Here is a 21,046-nt window from a genome sequence, read left to right as displayed (position 1 = left end):
TACTTTAGAACTTTGAATGACTCCCCATTGCAATAGAGCAAATGCCTGACATTAAGGACCCAATCTTCTCTGGCCTTATGTAACACACACATCACTGCCACGCCAGCCAAACTTAAGCGTTACCTCTCATCCAACCCTTTCAAGTCCCCATATCTCTGTACCTTTGCTTATGTGGTTCCTCTGCCATATCTGTCCAAATCCTTTTCGTCCCTCACTAACCAGCGGAAGCTTGCCTCTCAATCCACCTCCCCTTGGTGATTACTCCCTACTCTGGTCATTATAGTAGAAACTTTCTGTATTGCTCTTTTGATACTTGTGTTCTAATTGATAATTTCCTGTTAATGAAGCTATCCATCTATCCATCCATCCATCCTGAGGTACGAGCCCATCTCTTGGAACATATGCCCAATCTCACTGTGGACATTTACAAGTACAACAAAAAGTTGATCAGATGTCTAACGCCAAGCTTCAACTCCTCCTTGAAGAGGAGACACTTTCTGCGGCTGCAGAAGGACTTTCTACTTTAAACCCTGTCAATTGGATAAAGACTTTGGGTGGAGAGTTTGTTGGTGCTATTGCTATTCTGTTTATTATTTTATGTTTACTTTGTTTAGTCCTCAGAAGTGGACAAACAGCCCTCCGAAAGGCAATGAATGAAAAATCTGCAGGGTCTATGTTTTTCATATTTCAAAAACAAAAAGAGGGAGATGTTGTCATGCAGCAGCCTACCCATCTGTCTCCTCATACCTACTCCTAGAGAAAGGAGAGTCTGTGAGACTAATCTTTCAGGGGCTTTGCTTCACCTTTGTGCTTACACCTTATGTCTCCCTGTTTGGCCCCGGAGGATGGCTGGTTAGCCAATGATGAGTAAGATTCCCCATGGAGGGGTACAACTCAAGCCAGGCACAGTCGAGTGGGGACCAACAGGAGAACCCACGGGGTTGACAGAGGTGGGCATAGACTCCCCCCTTCCCCCGGTTAAGGAGAATTTCTGCCTTTGTGGCTTCATTCCTTTCCACAACCTGCTTGGGGAGAGATTCAGTGGTGTAATAAAATCAGTTCTCCATCTATCCATTTCAGTAAGTTTCAGCATAAAGGTTTTGTCTCTTGGGGAGGAACATCCTGAAACTGATGGTTCAGCTGCTTGCAAGCAAGGGTAATTAGTTCAAATCAGTTTCTTAGTATAATGTGTGAAATTCACAGACCTTGGAGAAAACAATGTTGCTTTCTTTCATGTGCATCAATAAAAGCCACAAGGCATCCCATCCCAGCGCTCAGTCCTTTGAGGCTGTGAGACTCTTGGCCCCTGTTTCATAACTGTCTTGATTTCTGTTTCTTACTTTCTTAACCCTTTGCTGCCCCTTCTCATTCGCTCACTGCCTGTGTTGCGCTGGACGTGACATCTGGCGTCCAACGTGGGGCACGATTTTGGGGTTCGATTCTGGGGCCCCTGATTTTGGGACTCACTTGTGGGGCTCGAGGAGGGAAGGATGACCACGAGTCTAAATTAACCGGTGGAGCAACGGCAAGAGCTATGGGTAACTGTCGCACAACAACTACCTGGTAAGGAGGTAGGGAAGGTCCTGGAGAATTTAACCAAGAAAAAAGGGAATTGGATAAAACCTTACTAAACACTTTTGTATGTGAACGTGTGATTGTGTGAGTGATTGATCTTAGATCCACAGCCTCAGCTACGGAGCTTCTGTGGGCTCGAATCTGCGGTTCCGTGGTCTGGGTCATATGGCAAAACGGTGACTTAGCCCGTGACGGCGTTAACCAGACCCGGGATTTATACGGGTACACCTTAGCCAAGATCTACTTTAAGTCCTGCAAGGGACGTGGACAGATGAGCATCAGAGTGAACTGGAAGTGAAAGCTCTTCTCTTTTTTCCTTCTTTTTTTTTTTGTTTTTTGTTTTTTGTTTTTTGTTTTTTGCTTGTTTGAAATTTTTTTGGTAGTTTACTTGTGCTCTGTTGTACAAAATGATTCCCATAAGAGAAAGGGGTTACACAATAAGTAGATATATTCCAGTCATATTTTAAACTTATCATAGTATGGAGATTTTCCAATTGATCACCAAGGAATACAACACAATCCTAACTCCTTAACTACATAAAAAGTTTTTTGGGGTATCCCTAGAATCAGCACAGCACTAAGATTTAATTTGTTGTTGATACAGTTTGCATCATGATCACTGTCAATTACCAAGCACTTTACTATGTGCCAGATGCTATTAAGTACTTTACATATATCATCTTACTTAATATTCAGTACAATCCTATAAGATCAGTATCTTATTATCATCATTTTACAGATGAGGAAACGGTGGTTTAGAGCAAATTTCTCTAGGATCCTCACCATCTGTATAGGGTATCAAATACATATATATACACATAGTGGTGGTGGTGGTAACAATGGCTTGTTTTTCAGTACGGTACAGACATTGGTGAGATTGGATGCCTGTCATCTCCTGACCACACACTTTTGATCATGGCCTTTATTGAGGTTATCTGCTTATAAGGAACACTGGACTAGATGGATAATAGTTGAGGACAAAGCTCAGATCAACAGATTGTAAACGCTGTTGTTGAAAACATTGATATTGCCTTCTAATCCATGCTAAAATCCAAGCTCCCAAAATCAACCTCCACTCATGTGGTGTTTACGGGTGTGGTGCCTGTGAGTATAAAATGGGAAGTAGACATCTCAGGAGGCAGAGAAATATGAGTGGGTCTGAGAGAAAAAAGCTTATTTTCTTTGAATCTATTGAGGGAGAATTGTACTCTCTTAGCTGGGTCGTGTGCAGTCACATTTAATGTATTACCACTATGCCCAGTTCTCCCATTCCAACACTGGGGGACGGTGAAGCAGGGCTGACATTGATATTTCTGTTTCTTGGAGAAGCTGAAGTCTCCCACCTGAGAGAGACTTCCTTGTAGCTTCCCTCTGAGGTTTCTCACTTGCAGGCTTCGGATCCAGAAATCAGAGAACTGGGCTCATTTCATTACGAAAGCTTGTTCTATCACTACTAAAATCACAGGAATGATATAAACTCTTGAGGAATGTCTTTTTCCCTGTGCTCTCACAGATGGAATCTCAGTAGAACCAGACTTCAGAGCTGGGTAAGAAAAGAAGAAACTTCTGAGAGATGGAGGTTGAAGAAAACCAGGGCCATCAAGACTATGGATGAATGGGGCATAGGACCAAGCCCAAGTGAGCCAAGAATTCACAGTGAGGCCTGTTCAATAGTCACCCTTGTCTTTTTAGGATCAGGGCAGCCAAATCCCCAATTCCCAAAGGGCTGTCAAAATCCTGGATCAAAAATGTTCCTCAAGTGACTTCCCTCAACTATGACAACTATAGAGAAAGGGGTCCAGCATTTACCTGTCCTGTGAAAGCATACAGTCCCCTCAACTTGTCTCTGCCTGTGTCATTAGATCATGATCTCCTCTTTTCGCTCAGGGTAGGGACAGAGACCCTGCTTTTAATTTTCCTCACATTCGCAAAAGCCACTTGGATCAGCTCAGACTTACCCAGTCTTCCCAGGAGCCACTGGGATTCTTTTTCTTGAAGGGTTCCAGCCTTTTCAGGATGGTCTGACAAGCTTCCTAGAGAATACAACCAGCACACAACAGATACATCAAACCTCTACATTTCCCAGTCCAGGCAAAACCCTCAGAGCCTCGGAAAGGCCATCTCCAAGTAATGCTGTGCCCAGGGTGCCACTCAAAAAGCATTACCACCCTATAAGGAATGACTGAGATCAGGGGTGGGGCCACAGGATCCGGCTAAAGGGACAGCCACTGGCCTTTGCGTGGAGAGCACTTCCTGACCCAGTTCTTAGGCTGACAGAAGGTGAATGTTTGAGGGATGCCTAAGGAGGTGCCTTCTCCCATCAATCTGCTTCGTTTGATTACATCCCCCTTGTAGGAGGAGAAGCTAGGGGGTCTGACCTGGCTGACCCCACAATCAATTTTCAATTTCAGTCCATTGTCTTCTGGCCAATTCTCACACTGGGGACTGCACCTTCCCAGAACCCCCTGTGTTTTCACCAACTCTCCACCCCCTCCTACTCTCATTCTTCCTGATATTGATGGAATGATTATGGTTCTTGGGTCTGTCTTCTAGCGCCACATTTGTAGGAGCAGCGTTCTCCTGGACACGAGAGCCAAAGGCATGGCCGCAGCTAAACAGTCCCCAAGGACCATTCCAGCTCCTATCCTGGGGACTCTGGGCCCAAAGCCCTGGGCTGGCCCTCAGCTCTGCCTCTTCCCGAGGCTCCTTACATAGACGGCCTGTCCGTTGATGTCACTGCTGACAGAAGCGGCTGTGGGAGAGGTGTTGGGCACCGTATTAGTGCTTGTCTCACTGATGTAAATCTTAGAGACGGGGATTTTCAGAGCTTTGCTCGCCACCTGCAAAGAGAAATGACATCATTCTCTAGGGAAGGGGTGAGCATGAGGCTTGGCTGCCTTATTTCCCAAGATAGGATTTAGGTTCACTGCTACAGGCAAGAAAATAATGTTGTAAACTATACTTCTACAGAGACTAGAACGTAGAATTCTCACATCTGTCTGAATTTAAAACAGCACGTTATGGAATGGTTTTGTTGAGTAAAAACTCATAAACCTCATGATGATTAAAAGTGCCGTTTACCTTTTAACGTTAACCTCATTTTGAAACTGCAGTATGGTCTGTCTCCACGAACCAGGAAGGTGTGCCAATGCTAATCCAGCTCCACCATCCTAGCCCCACTGTGAGGAGTCTCACATGTGTGCGGAACTAGCTACCTTTATGCACACAGCACACCCACCTTATACACAGTCAAAGAGCCTGGGAATATTGTAACGACAGTGACCTCAGAGATCATCTGTTTGACCCATTTGCATAGATCAGGAAACGAAGGTCAAGTACGGAGAAAACTTGCCCAAGGTCACATGGAAATGAGCAGCAGAGCCAGGGCCACAGCCTAGGCCTACTTCTGCTTCTGGTATGTCCCATCGTTCAGTTTCCCACAGCATCTTCCCTCACACAGACACCACGGTGCCCAAGAGGACTCCCACAGTCCCCTGGCTGCTCACCTGGACCATCTTGGTGTGAAGGCCTTGGCCCATCTCAGTGCCGCCATGAGTCAGCAGTACAGAACCATCTGTGTACACATGAATCAGGGCGCCTGCCTAAGGCAAGAGAAGGATGCCAGACACAAAATTCAGTAAATCCTAGCTCAGCTTAAGGCTTGACACCAAAAATACTGGAGCCCAGGACAAAGAGAACCAGCACAAACATTTTGGATACAATCCCAAGACAAAAATGAAAGTAGTATCTATCTCATGATTTCATTAGATAGCTGTCCAGGGGTTTGCAAAATTTTTTCATCTCTCTCTGCCTCCCATCCTCAGAGGGAGGGAGGGAGGTCACAGATCTTTGTCCTCACTCTGTAGGAAAGAATGAAGATCAGAAAGCACAGTAACTGTCTATGGTCCTGCAATCAGGAAGGATAAGAACGAAATTTGACCCCAGATCTCTGAGCCTCATTCTGCTCTCACTGTCCCAAAACACACTGGACAAATAGGGACATGCAAATCCTCCTTTCATTTAAACAGCAAAGAGCTTCTCCAGTCAGCTCTGTTTTCAGTGACAGTGGGATTTCCCTTGCAAAGGGGGAAAAGGGGCCCAGTCCAGTGGAGATGGACAGAATTACACAAAGCGATTACCTGATTCAGAAAAGCAAGTGTGAAGCTTATTCCAAACTTGGTAGGAATTATACACAATCCTCTCTTTTTCCAACAATTCTCCCTGGAGAAAAAGGAACATTCTCATAAAACGTTCTCTATCATATTTATGTCAGATTGGCCATATTTTCAGTCAACATCTTTGTAAGATTGGAACAAAGCATTCTAGAAGCTGCCCTAATAGTCATTGTCATAACTGAGTTGTGCCCCAATTGTGTAGACAAAATGAGAAAGGCAGGGATTTGGGTTCTGGGTCCCACATACCAGCTGGAGCAGGGCCTACCCTTGAGCATCTTGACTTTAAAGTATCATCACTCTTCTTCTACAAGTGGAATTCAGATTGGGTCAGCGTGCCCTGGTGACCTTGGACTGTGAATGTCCCAGAGAGGAACTGTGGCTTGCTGATGAAAATAACACCTTCTCTCTGCTTTATATTGTTTTTCCAAGTAACTCAGTGAGGAACACAAAGCCAGCACAATTATCCCTGCTTCGTACATGATGACATGAGGCCCACGGAGATGGAACAACTGCCAAGGTGACATTTACAGATTAGTGTCAGAAGCAGGAGCATAACTGGCATTCTAGTCCTTGGCTGGTGTTCTCTAGGACATAACATGCCCAGAAAGCAACGTGTAAAGATGAATCACACGGATACGCTTGACGCTGAGTGCAGGCTGTGAGCCCACTTGCCCCCGTGCTAAGATCATTTGTGATCTTAAAGAGATGGCTATGAATAAGTTGGCAAACTCAGCAGCCTCATAATTTATCCATGAAATTATTAGCTTTGTATTCTGAATTCAGCAAAAGGCTGTAGATTTCAAAACCCAAGAGAGCACCAAAACATCAGATGCCTCCCAATGCTTACCTGTTGAATTTGTCAACCTCACTCCTCCGGGCATGATACTGAGAGCTTGCTAGGCATTCATCCCAGCACCTGGGTAAGGTGAACCCCTCAAGCTTCTGGTTGAAGTGTGTCAGGTCCCCTTCATTGTATAGGTTCTTCCTCCGCACCTTTGCAAGGAGAGGGACACTGAGGTTTTGTTGTGGGCACAGCCTAGAGTTAAGCTTCCGGTCCCCTCAACAACACCTGCTTGCCCTCTACCCCTATAGGAGATACCCAAGATACAAAGCCACAGTCCCCTCAAAGCAGATTAACACACTCTGGCTTGTGCCACCAAATTCCCAGCTTACTTCCTCTGCAGGCAGCCCACAGGTCACTGCGACTTCACTCATCCAATACTCGGCAATGAGCATCCCCTGGGGCCCCCCGAAGCCCCGGAAGGCCGTGTTGGAGGGCAGGTTGGTCTTGCACAGCCGCCCAGTGCCCCGGATGTTGGGGATTTTGTAGCAGTTGTCCATGTGGAATAGAGCTCGTTCCATTATCTGAAACAGAAGAAATCAAAATGGGAGAGAACAGAGTGTTGGTTTCATTGGTTCCTCAAAACAGAGATTTCAAGGGCTGCATTCAGTCCTGCCTTTCTCAGCCCCACTGTCAATAGTTCTTCCTCAGGCCCAAATGATTTCTTCCCTGGCATATTGCAACAGCCTCCTTACTGCACTTCTGGCCTTCCATATGTCCTCCCCCTGATCTTTGCCTCATGCTGAAATATTAGGTCACATCAGGTCAAGCACTTGCTTAAAATAGGCACTTTTTAACTCCAAAGTCTATATCTTTCAACATGGAATTCAAGACACTTTATGACCTTTCCCCAACATATTTTTACCTCTTTTCTGACTACTTCTTACTCTCACCTGTCATACCCCTCCTCACCTATCCACCTGCGAAAACCCCCATTTCTCCGTGGAGAAGTCCTTCTCATACCCTCTACGTGACATTGATCATTTGCCTCTTTTAAAAAATTGGTTATTTTGTTAATTAATTTTAAAGTAGTTTTTATTCCCATTAAATTTGTACTGCAAATATTTTAGAGTCAAATACTTCCATAAGTCACGTTATGCAGAACAGTAGCACCTCCACTTTCCTTCCTCCCATCCCCAGAAACAACCACTTACAATTCTCACAGCTTATTCTTTATCAGCTAATTATGTTCACTTCTGGGGCTCCAACTAAATGAGCATATATTGCCACTTTCTGACTTTTTCATGTTTAGACTTTTAGAATTATTTCCCACCTAACCACTTTCCCTGAATACATACCAGCTTTCTATCATCCATCCTTCCCCTAAGATTATATTTTGCTCTGATCAATAGTCAGTTTAATGTTATTATCTATAAACATTACTCACAGCTGAATCATGTAGTTATATTATGATTATTTCTCTCTTGCTTGATAACATTTTCCCCCTGGAGTTAATAATTCTCTTTATTTTTTCATTTGCTCAGTTTTCTATGCAGTAATTACTAAGTCAACTTAAAAATGTATGCCATCGGGCCGGCCCGGTGGCTCAGGCGGTTAGAGCTCCGTGCTCCTAACTCCCAAGGCTGCCGGTTCGATTCCCACATGGGCCAGTGGGCTCTCAACCACAAGGTTGCCAGTTCAATTCCTCAAGTCCCGCAAGAGATGGTGGGCTGCACCCCCTGCAACTAGCAACGGGTAACTAGACCTGGAGCTGAGCTGCGCCCTCCACAACTAAGACTGAAAGGACAACAACTTGACTTGGAAAAAAAAGTCCTGGAAGAACACACTGTTCCCCCAATAAAAGTCCTGTTCCCCTTCCCCAATAAAAACTTTAAAAAAAAAAAATGTATGCCATCATTTGGGGAAATTTTTATGAATGAGTCCTTTTTTTTCATTAGTTTCAGGTGGACAAAACAATGTAATAGTTAGACATTTATCATTTATACTCCTCACAAAGTGATAACCCACTCCCCCAATCTACTGCCCCTCTGACATCATATATCGCTGCTACAGTTCCACTGACTCTATTCTTTATGCTGTACTCCACATCCTGTGACCATATATACATAATATATAAAATTATAGTTGGCATTCATTATTCATGGAGGGTGTAGGTGCCTGAACACTGCAGTGTGCACCTGAAGCTGAATAATAATGAACTACTTCTTGAGTTGCCTTCCTTTCCCTTTTTTCCATTCTTTGTTTGAAACTTCTATCGTATGGATCTTCCAGACTTCTAGACTGGGCCTCAATTTTTTTCTTTTCATTCTTTTTTTTTTTTTTTTTTTTGTTAATTTCTTTTTGGAAGAGCTCCTCAAGTTTCTTTCAAACCTTTTGTTTTCAGTTTTAATTCACTTTAGTTCGTTTTTATTCTCTGTTCCATTTTTATAACACACTGTTCTTTCTTTAAGGTGTAATAAATAACTCATTCCTCTGATGCGATAAATGGTAGTTTTTATTTGGTTGTTTCACTTTGGTTTTATCTTACTTCCGCAAGTACAGTTTGTCTTTTCCACAGGTTGCTTTTGTGTCTTGGATTATTTCAGTCTTAGTCATCCTAGACGACTTTTATAAGTCTCAATTAATTCCCTTTTTGCTTTCCTTTAGTATTCTGTCAACTTGTACTTCTATTTCCTTTTGTCTTTTACTTACTGTCTCCCCTACCATTCTGTGAACTTCCTGAGGGCAGAAACGATGCCATATTCTTCCTTCTGTTGCCACACTAGGCATTCGATAAATATTTGCTGGACTGAATTTAAAACCCTGTAAGATCTTTGAGGACAAGTTACTATAACTTTTTCAACCTGGTTTTTCCTACAACACCAAGAAGCAAGTATAAATGGTGAGAACACCAAAAGTGTTTCCTTTTTGAACAGTTTTTACACTAGATCTGAAGTGTGAAATTCCTAATTGAGCCCATTAGAGAGCCCTTAGCAGAGAGAGGGTGGAGGTAGGGGTGTGGGGAACTTATGCTTTTCCTGAAATTTTGACTTTTCTTTTTTAACCTCAAGAATTTATGCATACGAAACTAGTATGGTTACAAAATTATGATTTAAAAACTTTAAAAGTACAATAGTACCACCAAGGTAACTTTGGTAATTTTCAAAATTGACAAAAATATATGTCTACACAAGACTTATATGAGAATGTTCAAAACAGTATTATCTATAATAGCTAAAAACTGTAAATAACCCAAGTGTCCATCAAGTGGTGAACAGAAACAATATGGTCTATCTATACTATGAATTCATCAATAAAAAAAATAAAGGAATGACTCATGCTATAACACGAATGAAACTCAAAAATATTATTCTGAGAGAAAAAAACCAGACACGAGACTTTCTAGCATATGATTTTAATTATATGAAAAGGAAAATCTATAAAGACTGAAAGTAGGTGAGTGTCTGAGCTGGGTGGATGGGAACAAGAGTGACTACATATGGGCATAAGAGATCATTTGGGGGTGACGGAAGTGTCCAAACACTGGATTGTGATAATGGGTGCGTGACTTTAAATTTACAAAAAAGCATTAAATTACGTAATTCAAATGGGTGAACTTTATGGTATGTAAACTATACTTCAATAAAATTGTTACAAATTTATTCAACTCATTATTTAAAATTCAGACATCACAGAAATGTGTAATGTAGAAAACGATAATGTGTGCCTCCCTTATCACATCCAATCATTGTTTGGTATATGTTCTTGCAGACTTTCTCCATGCATATCATTATACGCACGTGCACACACAAATGCAAATTAATATTACATATCCACACAATATCACCAGACTGTACATAAAGATTTGTGTGAACTTGGCTTCCTTATTAAAATATCTTGCACAAGAAGGATGAGTTTATAAACAGAAATGCAGTATGATCATCTCTGTGCTTTAGAGATGAACCAAGGACCGAGAACTTGAAGGTGGAGACTAAATAGGAGGCTTGTACCTGCCAGTGTGAACAAGCTGTGGGGCACGCCCTTGACCTCTCTGTCACCCCAGAGGCAGAGGGTGGGTCTACTTACACTCCCAGAGAGATCCATTGTGTTTCCAGCATTGCTGTAGTGATTCACCTCCAGAGCCACAATAATCCCCGTCTTCATGAAGCCAACCTGGCGAGAAGGAGAGTGATTTCTCAATAGTCCCCTTCCTCTGTCTATCTTTAACTCTTCCTCCCACTTAAACTACTTGGAGGAAACAGAAAGAGCAAGACATCACACCATGAAAACAAAAAAGTGAACATAAGAGATCACCAGCACTAAATGGGTGAAGGTGAGAGGAACTAACATCTCTCCAGTGACATACGCTTGGCTCCTCAACCCTGGACACACCTTCCCCCACTATCGTCACTCTTTCTACCTACTCCTGACTTCTAGTTCTACCAGAGGGACTAAGGAAGTAGAAAAGAGAATATTGGTCATGATAGGGCAGGAAGGGAGGGTGAGAAGAGAAACTAGGAAAAAGACTAGAGTCTCCTCTCACGGCTATTAGCCAGCTTGTGGAAAGAGAACCTCGTAGGTGTATAGAACTAGACTGAGACCTGCAAGGTTATACTGGTGTGTAGGGGAATGGGATACGTGGTCAGAACAAAAACTGGCCATCCATAGGAGCCCAGAAAAGGGCCTGTCTTACAGGGAAAGTGAGCAGTACCCAGCCACATGTGGCCTGGCAGAGCAGGTGCCTACCCTAACAACTTGTTCCTATCCAGGCCCTTGGAAGTTTTATTTCTCATTGTGAATTACTAAGCAGCCATTCTGAATTTTACATCAGGCTGTGAACATGTTAACATTTGGCCACCCCGCAGGCGGGCTTTACCCTAGGTCTGCTGACAAATGTTTCTGCGCCTCAGTGGATAAATACCAGATTTGGAACACAGCAAATTCACAAAACATGTGAACACCAGCCTGTGACATTGCTTGGGAGGTGGCCTGCCAGCCTCCCCCAACATAACCTCTCTATGTTGCTGTTGGCCAATTTGAATTTCTCCCCTTGCTATTTCTCCTTTGAACTTCTACAGATAGTCATGAGAAAAGGCAAAGTACATCCCAGGATTTCCTATGAGATGGCACCGCCCGCCCTGTCACAGCCCCCGACATCTGGAACCTTGTATCTGGCCAAGAAGGGATGTCTGCCACCAGTTATCAGCATATCCTCGTCACGATCCAGCATGCAGCGTACAGGGCGGCCAGTCCTGAGGGAGGCATCAGAGGGTCAGAAACCTGGGGGTCTCCACACCAGCCCTGCCCTGTGAGTCTCAGAGATGAAAACAGCAGGGAAGCTTTCTTTTTCTCACTGGGGCACTGAGCAGACCTGCACTGGGCTGCTTTGCTGTCTCGGCACTGGGCTGGACAAGGTGGGGAATACAGGAAGGGAGACGTGCCCTTGTCCTCCGGGCCCTCACAGCCAGGTAAGGGAGATAAGATGAGAACGCCTGTATCAGAACACAAAGAACCAGGCGCTGTTACCCTCACCCCAATACCCAAAAGCTCTAAAAACAGAAAGCTGTGAAAATGCAAAGCAAAGGGAATCTAACTGCTAAACGGGGGAATCCAGAAAGCCTTCCTGGCAGAGGTAGCCGTATTCTTCCTATTCTTCCTCCCAGAGCCCACTGGGAGGACTCACTTGTATGCAGCCAAGGCCACTGCCGTGGACACCACAGTGCTCCGGGTCTCCTTCCCTCCAAAGCCTCCTCCCATTCTCTTCACTCGGACCACAATCCGGTTTGCTGGAACCCCCAACATGTTTGCAACAAAGCTCTGTGTGAAAAAACAAACAAACAAACAAGCACTTACCCTGAATCATTTGGACGGACTTTAGGTCTGATCCAGAGCCTACCTAATATGCACAGGCCTGATTACCACGTGAATTCTGAGATTCCAGAATCCTCCTGCCCTCCCAGTGCAGCTCTCGGATAGGGGTGCTGGGGTCTAGCACTCAACAGTCACCACAGACTAAAATCAGATACCTGTTTTTAAACAAAGGAGCAAGCAACTGGTCCCAGCATACTTTTAGAGCCCAAACTCATTCTATTTGGCCAGGAACTGGTAGGTCATGAGGGTAGGACCAGCTGCCAAAAGTGCTGTCACACTGTCACGTCACAGGAAATAGAGAAATGGGGAATATTTGAGGCACTGTGGATAATTCAGTGGTCCATATGGCTATCACTTACCCAAGCCCTTCATTCTACAGATGAGGAGACTGAAGCTGGATACGCTTTGATCAAGGCTATACATCACTGGAATCATAATAGCTAGCACTTACTAGTCTCTTTCCAAGTATTAAAACTCATCCAATCATGACAACAATCCTACCAGGCCCAATTTTATAGAAGAGAAAGATTACGTAACAAGCTCTTGGTCCAGGACAACTACCATTAAATCCCGTTCTGGATCAGCCTAGCTCTTCCTCGTCCCATTTCCCATACTTCACTAACAGTCTACCAGTTCCACCCCGGTGCCTTCCCCAGGCTCCTGAGCTGACCCACAAGACACCTACCTGGGTCTTCATGGTGTTCTGTGTGGACACAAAAAGCTCCATCTCCCCTGCCTCGCCTTTTGGGACAGCGATGGTGCAGTGAGTCTCTAGGTAGAAGTGCTCTTGACCGCCGATGTACAACTCACCTGGGGAAGTAACAAGACCCCCGACAGTGAGCCTGCTGCTGCAGAAGGGGTGAGTTGGCTTAAGGACAGCGTGTACTCTCTCAGTGCCACGGGCAGGAACCAACTGCTCACAGGTCACCTCTAGGTTCCCCAACAGGGGTAAAAGAGGGTCTCAATGTCTTAGCCATCTGGGAGCTGAGCCTCCTACCCCAACAAAGAAACCAGAACGACACTGAAATGCACTGGGCACAGAGCTCTCTTCTCACTGCAGCCAGTGGAAATCAAAGATTTTCAAAGTATTACTGTAAATGTTGGAAAAGGTAAAAAAGAATTAACAAATGCAACTGAAAAGCTAATACAGTCTGTCAGACCTAAAGGTATCAGGCCTGTGGCGAGTGAGCTTACTAGTGACTTAGTGATTGACAACATTCGGTGTAGAAAACAATTCCAAACGGGGTCTAATCGGCAGCCTTGCCCTGGGGTAAGAGCTAAGGACCTAGTTTCACAATGCGGGGGATGGGGACAAAGGGCAGATAGGGGGCACACTAGCCAAAGGTGGGTGAGGACTACCTTCAGGCACACAGGGAGGGCCAGCAGTCCGAGTGGTTAGAGGCCTGGAAGAGCCACGGCTGACCAGGCAGCAGTGGTCGTTACCTTCCCTGGACAGTCTTCCAAATCTGACACACTATAATCTGTCTAGACTCATTTAGGCTTATCCAGCCTAGAGTTAGGAGGGTGGAGATGAAGATGATGAAATTCCTGCCCAGACAACTGTATACTATTTTGCTATAAATGCCAGAGGAACGCTTCTGTAGGAAATTATAGGAAATCACGTCCCTGCCCCAGGCCTCAAGATACAGCTCTTAAATTTCATTCATAAACCAGCACTGGCCCATCCCCACTACTGTGCGGTGTAGCTATACCTGAAACAACGTTATCTGCTTCCGAAAACCCCTTCTTGAGGTCTCCTTTCTCAATCTTCAGCTCATGTCCATAAAAGGAGTTGTTTTTTATAGCATCCTAAGGATCAAAAAGAAGCTTCAGTGACTTGAGTTCCACAAGGAAGAAAGTGGTTTCCAATTGAGGGAAGAGAAGCTCCATGAAGTGTTGCCTCTCCTCACTCATGCATCTCTACAAGCTTCTTATACAGACATAAAATAAGCTCAAGTGCAGCCCAGAAAGTCATATTCCTCCATTTGCTCAGACCAAGGTGGACAACCTTAGATGTCGAGGAAAAGCAACGAATCCCTCAAGGACCCAACTGGAGCTGACCCTGGGAAGCAGGGACTCAGTGTGGCCGTCAGTGGACACAATGGGAAAGGTTTCATAGAACCACACAATCCCAGGATGGAAGAGAATTTAAAACTATCTAGTCAAATCCCACCTGTTGCTCAAATCGCTCTAGAGGATGCTAATCATGCTGCCTCTACAGACGGGGAGCTCACCCATCTCTACACACGGTCCACTCATTCTCAGTTACCTCGATGGTGATAATGGCTGGAAGGTCTTCGTAAGTGATTTTCACCCCTTGAGCAGCTCTCTGTGCGTGTTCTGGGGTGTCGGTGACCACAGCACCAATGATGTGCCCAACACAAGTCACCTAGGAGCAGAGCCAGACTGTTGAAGAACATCGCCAAGTTCCTCATGAAGCCAGTTATTTTGGGTTGTTAAAAAAGGCAAAGGAAATCCCTGCCTCTATAATTTCCTGTTAAGACACACTTTAGGGATGCCCTGGAGCCTTTTCATTTCCTTATCCTCCTATTTGGGGATAAGTGCTTCTTCATAAGTGTTTAGAATCAGTAGAACTGGAATGGGACTTAGAGATGACTAGTATCAGGATGCCGACTCGCTTTAATCTCAAGGGCCAATTCTGATAATAGAGTACTGACAGCCTGTTGAGCAGCAGCCCAGGTTAGAATGTAGTGATTGATTAGTAATGTCTGCCCTGAGCAGCAGAATGGGAGGTATGGCAGTATGAAGTGTATCTCTCAAGTGGATCTAGTTCAACACCTTTGTTCTTCATATGAAAAAATGGAGACACAGACGTCAACATCATCAATGGCTTGTTACTAGACCCTGATTAAAACTTAGGTTCTGACTCCCAGTTTCATTTTCTTTCTACCACTCCACTTTCTTTTATCTTCTGTTTCCCAGTTTTATGCCAAAAGATTCTCAAAGTTAGCAATCACATCTTATATTCATCTAGATGTCCAGAGCTGTAGTTTCCAAATGCTGGTTCTTAGACTTGATGATGACCCATAAACTAGTTTTGTGGTTAGATTTATAGAATGATTACTGTTTACTTTTCATTTAATAATTCAGTTCTTATCAATCTTAATGCATCTCCTTCAGAGATAATTTTCTTCCAATATCCCCCCAAAATAAACAACAAAAAATTTATCTAACTTATCACTTTGGAATATGAGGTTTCTGAAAATAGGAACCAATAATTAACATGGCTGTCTGTGATCATTTTTTTCTTGAGGACCAGTTAAGTTATTGACTTAATTAATTGGTTAGTGTGTTGAACTTCGAATATTCTCAATAACCATAATGCTAGCAAAGCTCCCGGGGGCTCTTGAAGTTTGTAAAGCAATTTGTTTTCTATCAAATCATCTCCTTTTGGAGTTCTTGTATCACGAGGCTGTACTTTTTCATTCTCTCCTTTATTTTTACATCGGTAATAAGGTAAATTTGCCCTTCAGTAACACCGACCCACTTCTAATTTGCAACATTTGATCGGCATTGGAATTATAAAGTGACTATCTGAGAACTATCCTATAAGTATAGGGATTTTTGTAGCAGCTGTCTTGAACGTTATGAAGTTTTTTTTGGTGAGGGTGGGAGAAGAACTCCACGTATAGTTGAAATAAATAAATGAACTTTCATAAAAGTGAATTATCAGTATACACATAGTAGTGCTGTGATTTCTATTCTGGTTATCTTGTTTAATGAAGTTTTATTTTAATAAAGGAAATTATTAAGTTCTACCCTTTAGAACCAGATTGTTTGTACTGATACAATCACCATCGTTTTCTTAATGCCACTTTGGCTTGGAGTCATCCTTCAATGTACAACAGCAGCCATCAATTAAATAAACAGATAAACATTAGGTTAAAATTAAAAGTGCTCCCAGGCATATTGCACCACTTTCCTGATCGTCTTGAACTGGCCAATCGGATAATGGCCACACTATGTGCAAATGTATAATTTTTCAACATTAGGGATTTGGAAGAAGGAGCACAAATTAAAACTTAAATGCTCATTCCACTAACATCACATTTTAAAAATTCAAGAAATACCTTATCCTTTGCAAAGACGGTTTCATCATTAAAAATTCCAGTTTTGTTACTCCCGGGAACATCATCAGCGGAGATAAAGCAAACAAATCCTGGTACCTTCTGAGCTTCTGAAATATCAATGGACCTGCAAGAACAAGCAGTGTGAGGGACCAGGCAGGAAAACTGAAGTGGAAGACCTTTTCTAACTGGATAACCTTGTTCTCATTTTGACAGTTTTTCCTCCATCCTAATTCCTACCTTCTCTAAATTCTATTCTATTCTATTCTGTTCTGTTATTCTATTCTATTCTATTCTATTCTATTCTATTCTATTCTATTCTATTCTATTCTATTCTAGTGTTGATTAAATGCTTACCATGTGAAGGCCACTGTGCTGAGTCCTGCTGGAGATATAAGATGAATAGGACAGGCCTGGCCTCGTTGACCTAATACTATTCCCTGTGTCCAAGTACCAGGGAACCAACTCATAGGGAACAGCAATTCTAAATGCTGGCTAACCCACATCACAGCTAATGCCCATCCAGAATAAACACATTAGGGCCCTTGAGGTACCACTGATCCAAGGGCCCTGAACATCATCACACAGTCTGATTTCTCTCCCCGCATCCATGGAGCTACCTCAGAGGGCGAGGCACACTGGCCATAATCAGGCAATTCGGACCTCAGAGGGAGAATGCCTGGAGAGTTAATTGTAAGAGTCTGTACTATGCACCGCTCACTCTGGCCCAGGCTCCCATGGGGAAATCGAACAGAGGCACCTCCGAGAAAGGTATGCAAACCACTCTGAAGTACCAGCCAACTTCCAAACAGTTAATCCTCACCAGCGCCACCAGAAAGTCATTGTCATCATCCCCACTTGGGGAAACTCAAGCTCAGGGGATTCAAATAGCTTGTCCAACGTCATCCAGCCAGAGAAGAGCAGAGCTGGGGTTAGGCCGGAGGTTAGGCATGAAGACTGTCCAAGTCAGGTCCTTCGGCTGTCCCCCACTCCCTCCAAGTGCGTGCAGCAGGGAAAGCCCTCATCCTCACAGTTGCTACGGAGTCCCGCCTACGCCCCACCTCCATGCGTTCAGACATCTCAGACATTTCAGACATCGCTGAGATGGAGCAAAGTTGTTGGAGTGCGGACAGTGCAGGGCAGGGTGCTGCCACAAGGGATCAAGACAAGGGCAAAGGGAAACAAATGTGCCCCACACTTGCAACCATATCATCTTAAACATTTTTTTTTGCAGGGACCTGGTAGAGTTGCACCATTCCTGGAGCCCTTTTCCAGGCTAGGAGCGGCCACCAGGAAAGACCAATGACAAGGAAACCTGATCCCTAATCCATGCAGAGGCAGGGCCTCAGGGCGGGTGCTCTTAGCCATTCTATTCAGCGGGTATGTGTCTAGTGCCCATCAGGAAACGAAGGCCACAGTCTGGCCTGAACATCCAGAAGCAGCACAGCCCTGTTGCTAATGCTGCCTGGCTTCAACCTCCAGCTCTGCCACTTACTAATTGTGTGACTGGGGCAAGTAACTTAACCTATTTGTGTCTCAGTTCCCTCATCTGGAACATGGGAAGAACAATAAGACCTGCCTATAGGGTTGTTGTGAGAAATAAATGAGCCAATATATGTAAGATACTTTAAACCAGAGTGTGGCAATATTAAGTGCCATATAAGCGTTAGGTCATTGTTATTGTTGTTAATACTATTATTAATATTATATTAATATTATTATTAATAATAATATTAACATTATTATTATTATAGCAGTGGTACTCCTGCCATTCAGGCTCCTGAAGTTCAACAAGCAGGTACGAGTGGCTATTCTCTGATAGGTCCTTTGTGGACACTATCACTAACCCTCACAAAAACATCCTACTACATATGGGAAAACCGACAGCTTAACCACGCAGGCCAAGGTCACAGTTGCTATCACAGGAGCAGGGATTCAATGCCAGGTCCGTCAGACTCCAAGACCACATTCTTTCCTTCAATGCTGCCTCAAACTTTGCACTGAAGTTTAGCCCAATATCCAAAACGCAGACCTAAGCTAGTCCCACTAAAGGCTGCCAGCAGCTCCTCATTGCTTTTCGGGCCAGGTATAATCTCCCTGCTCAGCACTCCGAGGCTTTGCTAATCTGGGCCCTGCCTACCTCTGCAAGTCACCCCTTCACCCTCCCAGGTACCCCTGAGCTCTAACCTCTCCTGCTTCTCTCCAGACTGAGGTTGTAAGATAATCCCCATCCTCCCCTCCAGACTGGGAGCGGTGCCCCTCCAGTGCCTGGCAGGGTGTTCCCAGAGCCACCCCTCCGAGGGTATTTCCTACACTCACTTGATCTTGGCATGGGCCCGGGTGCTGGTGACCAGCCGGAGGGACAGTTCATTATCATAGCGAGGCATGTCATCACAGTACACGGCCTCTCCAGAGGCCTGCATGGCCGCAGCCAAGTGGGGTATGGGCCGGCCCACCATGTCCTCCTCCGACTGACCCTTGGGCACCTCCTGGAACAACATGGTTATCAGTCAGGCTGAGCTGTGGAGGACTCTGTTCTCCTACAGGCCCAGGGAAAACTTGGAGAGTTTCAGGCCTGATAGCAAAGTAAACCTGAGGAATGAGAATAGAGGAGGCAGGAGTGGAACGGACGAAGGCAACAGAAAAGCCCATAAGAAGTAATTGAGAAGGATAGTCATAGTGTCACCATATACAGGCATAGCAACAACAACAAAAAGAGGAACCTAAATGTCCACTCACAGGAGATCAGGTAAATAAATTATGCTACGCTCATACAGAAGAATGAATAGTATACAATATAACCACATAGTTTTGTAAAATTTTAATTAGAGGAAAGCAAGCTCGTGTTAATGTAAACACAGGACATAAAACGTGTGTGTGTATAAAATGATTTGAATTTCTTAGGGAAAAGAATATATGTCCATCTGTCTATATAGGCATAAAAATGGAAAGAAAACAAAAATAAAATAACTCTTCTCTTAGAATTATGGGGATTTGCGGTGATTTTCATTTTCTTTACACTTTTCTGTATTTTCCAAAATGTCTAACATGTACTCATTTTGTAATAAAAATCGTTTATGTGTTTTTCAAAGTAATAATAATAATAATGGCTAATATTTACTATATACCAGAAACTGTCTATGCCATTTACTTTTATTAACACATTTCATCTTCACAACCATCCGATGATACAGGTGCCACCATTATCCACATTATAGACATAACTAACATGCCCAAGAGGCACAGAGAAGATAAGGAAGTTGTCCAAGCTTACACAGTTATGAAATAGCAATGTTTGGTTTCAAGTCTTGGCAGTCAGGGCCAGAGCTAATGCATTGGACCACTACTGTCTAAGGCAGAGATTAATGAACTGTAACCCACAGGTCAAATCTGACCCACTGCCTGTTTTATAAATAAAATTTTACTGGAAGACAACACATTTATTTCCTTATTATCTCTGGCTGCTTTTATGCTACAAAGACAGGATTGAGTTCTTGCTACAAGACTATATGGCCCACAAAATCCAAAATATTATTAGGAAAAGCTGACCTTTTATCTAGTGCCTCTCAAAAAGTTTCTGTTGATAGAAAGTTGTTTTTGTTTTGTTTTGTTTTGTTTTGTTCTGTTCATATGCTCAAGAGAACTCCTGACATTAGTCCCACCGAGGAGGGAAAAAATGGGGCGGGGGCGAGGATTTTTTTTGTTAAGGAAAGGTGAAGATGAGAGTAATCCCAAGAGAGAAATTTTGGTGAATAAGAGGTAAACAGCTTCATTAATATTAACGTAATTCCTATTTTCTTCACTGGATACTTATGCACAACAGTAAGGAGCATTAAACACCTCCATACAATTCAATAAGGTCATTCGCCAATGGTCAGCACCATCTGATGATGTCTGCACCACTGATATTAGCCATGTACTGTAAATACTCACTTGATAGACCTGGACGTTAGCTGGAGGGTCCTTCTGAAAGAGTAAGGTGGCGCTGGCGAAGGTGGGGTCCAGTCTACCACACTCCTGTGGAGGCAAAATAACAGAGGTGATCATGACTATTTCTATCATTGATCCCGTCCTTGGTTGTCGTCAACCCGGTAAAAACAACAACTGCTTCCCTCATCTCCCCATTTTACACTCTTTCTAGTATACTGGTTGGATTTATCTCAACAACTGAACATGGGCTCTGAGAGCTCAGTATTTAACCACAGCCTCTATTTCTCTCCCACCAGCCCTGCACTATACATAATGAATGGTACTAGTTCCTCCCACACACCAAATGCTTCCCTCCTTCCTTCATGTACGCATACTGTTCTCTGTGTTGGGAATATCATTTCCCCCTAGACTTCCCGGAAAAGTCTTTCTTTTCCTCCTCAATTCTGTGGGAAATAGAAAGGATATAGGAAATGTTCACAATATAATTCAATGGAATCAAGGGAGACATAAAACTCTACATGCAGTATGACCCCAAATCTATTCAGAAAACGATATATCAGATCAAAAGGAAGGAAGATGATAGATATATCAACGGATGCAAGGAAGGACACAGAGAAAGAGAGAAA

At 43.7% G+C, this 21,046-nt stretch overlaps 1 protein-coding gene across 2 annotated transcripts in view; it reads right to left on the bottom strand.

The window, feature by feature from the left end:
- The window catches only part of LOC117033444 (xanthine dehydrogenase/oxidase), a 58,205-nt gene that overhangs the window by 8,027 nt on the left and 29,132 nt on the right, over nucleotides 1-21,046 (bottom strand). For both annotated transcript variants that reach the window (XM_033125617.1, XM_033125616.1), the window contains exons 16-30: nucleotides 20,424-20,507; nucleotides 18,810-18,979; nucleotides 16,494-16,617; nucleotides 14,672-14,791; nucleotides 14,115-14,211; nucleotides 13,088-13,212; nucleotides 12,215-12,348; nucleotides 11,696-11,783; nucleotides 10,618-10,704; nucleotides 6,924-7,115; nucleotides 6,598-6,743; nucleotides 5,715-5,796; nucleotides 5,082-5,177; nucleotides 4,287-4,415; nucleotides 3,534-3,608 (exon numbers count right to left, since the gene is read on the bottom strand). In XM_033125617.1, coding sequence (XP_032981508.1) covers nucleotides 3,534-3,608; nucleotides 4,287-4,415; nucleotides 5,082-5,177; nucleotides 5,715-5,796; nucleotides 6,598-6,743; nucleotides 6,924-7,115; nucleotides 10,618-10,704; nucleotides 11,696-11,783; nucleotides 12,215-12,348; nucleotides 13,088-13,212; nucleotides 14,115-14,211; nucleotides 14,672-14,791; nucleotides 16,494-16,617; nucleotides 18,810-18,979; nucleotides 20,424-20,507 — 1,749 coding nt within the window. The remainder of the gene's footprint in view (nucleotides 1-3,533; nucleotides 3,609-4,286; nucleotides 4,416-5,081; nucleotides 5,178-5,714; nucleotides 5,797-6,597; nucleotides 6,744-6,923; nucleotides 7,116-10,617; nucleotides 10,705-11,695; nucleotides 11,784-12,214; nucleotides 12,349-13,087; nucleotides 13,213-14,114; nucleotides 14,212-14,671; nucleotides 14,792-16,493; nucleotides 16,618-18,809; nucleotides 18,980-20,423; nucleotides 20,508-21,046) is intronic.

This window comes from Rhinolophus ferrumequinum, chromosome 13 (assembly GCF_004115265.2).
Source record: "Rhinolophus ferrumequinum isolate MPI-CBG mRhiFer1 chromosome 13, mRhiFer1_v1.p, whole genome shotgun sequence".
In the NCBI taxonomy this organism is placed as follows: domain Eukaryota; kingdom Metazoa; phylum Chordata; class Mammalia; order Chiroptera; family Rhinolophidae; genus Rhinolophus; species Rhinolophus ferrumequinum.
The sequence above is the reverse complement of the archived record's forward strand: the minus strand, read 5'-3'. Positions and strand labels throughout refer to the sequence as shown.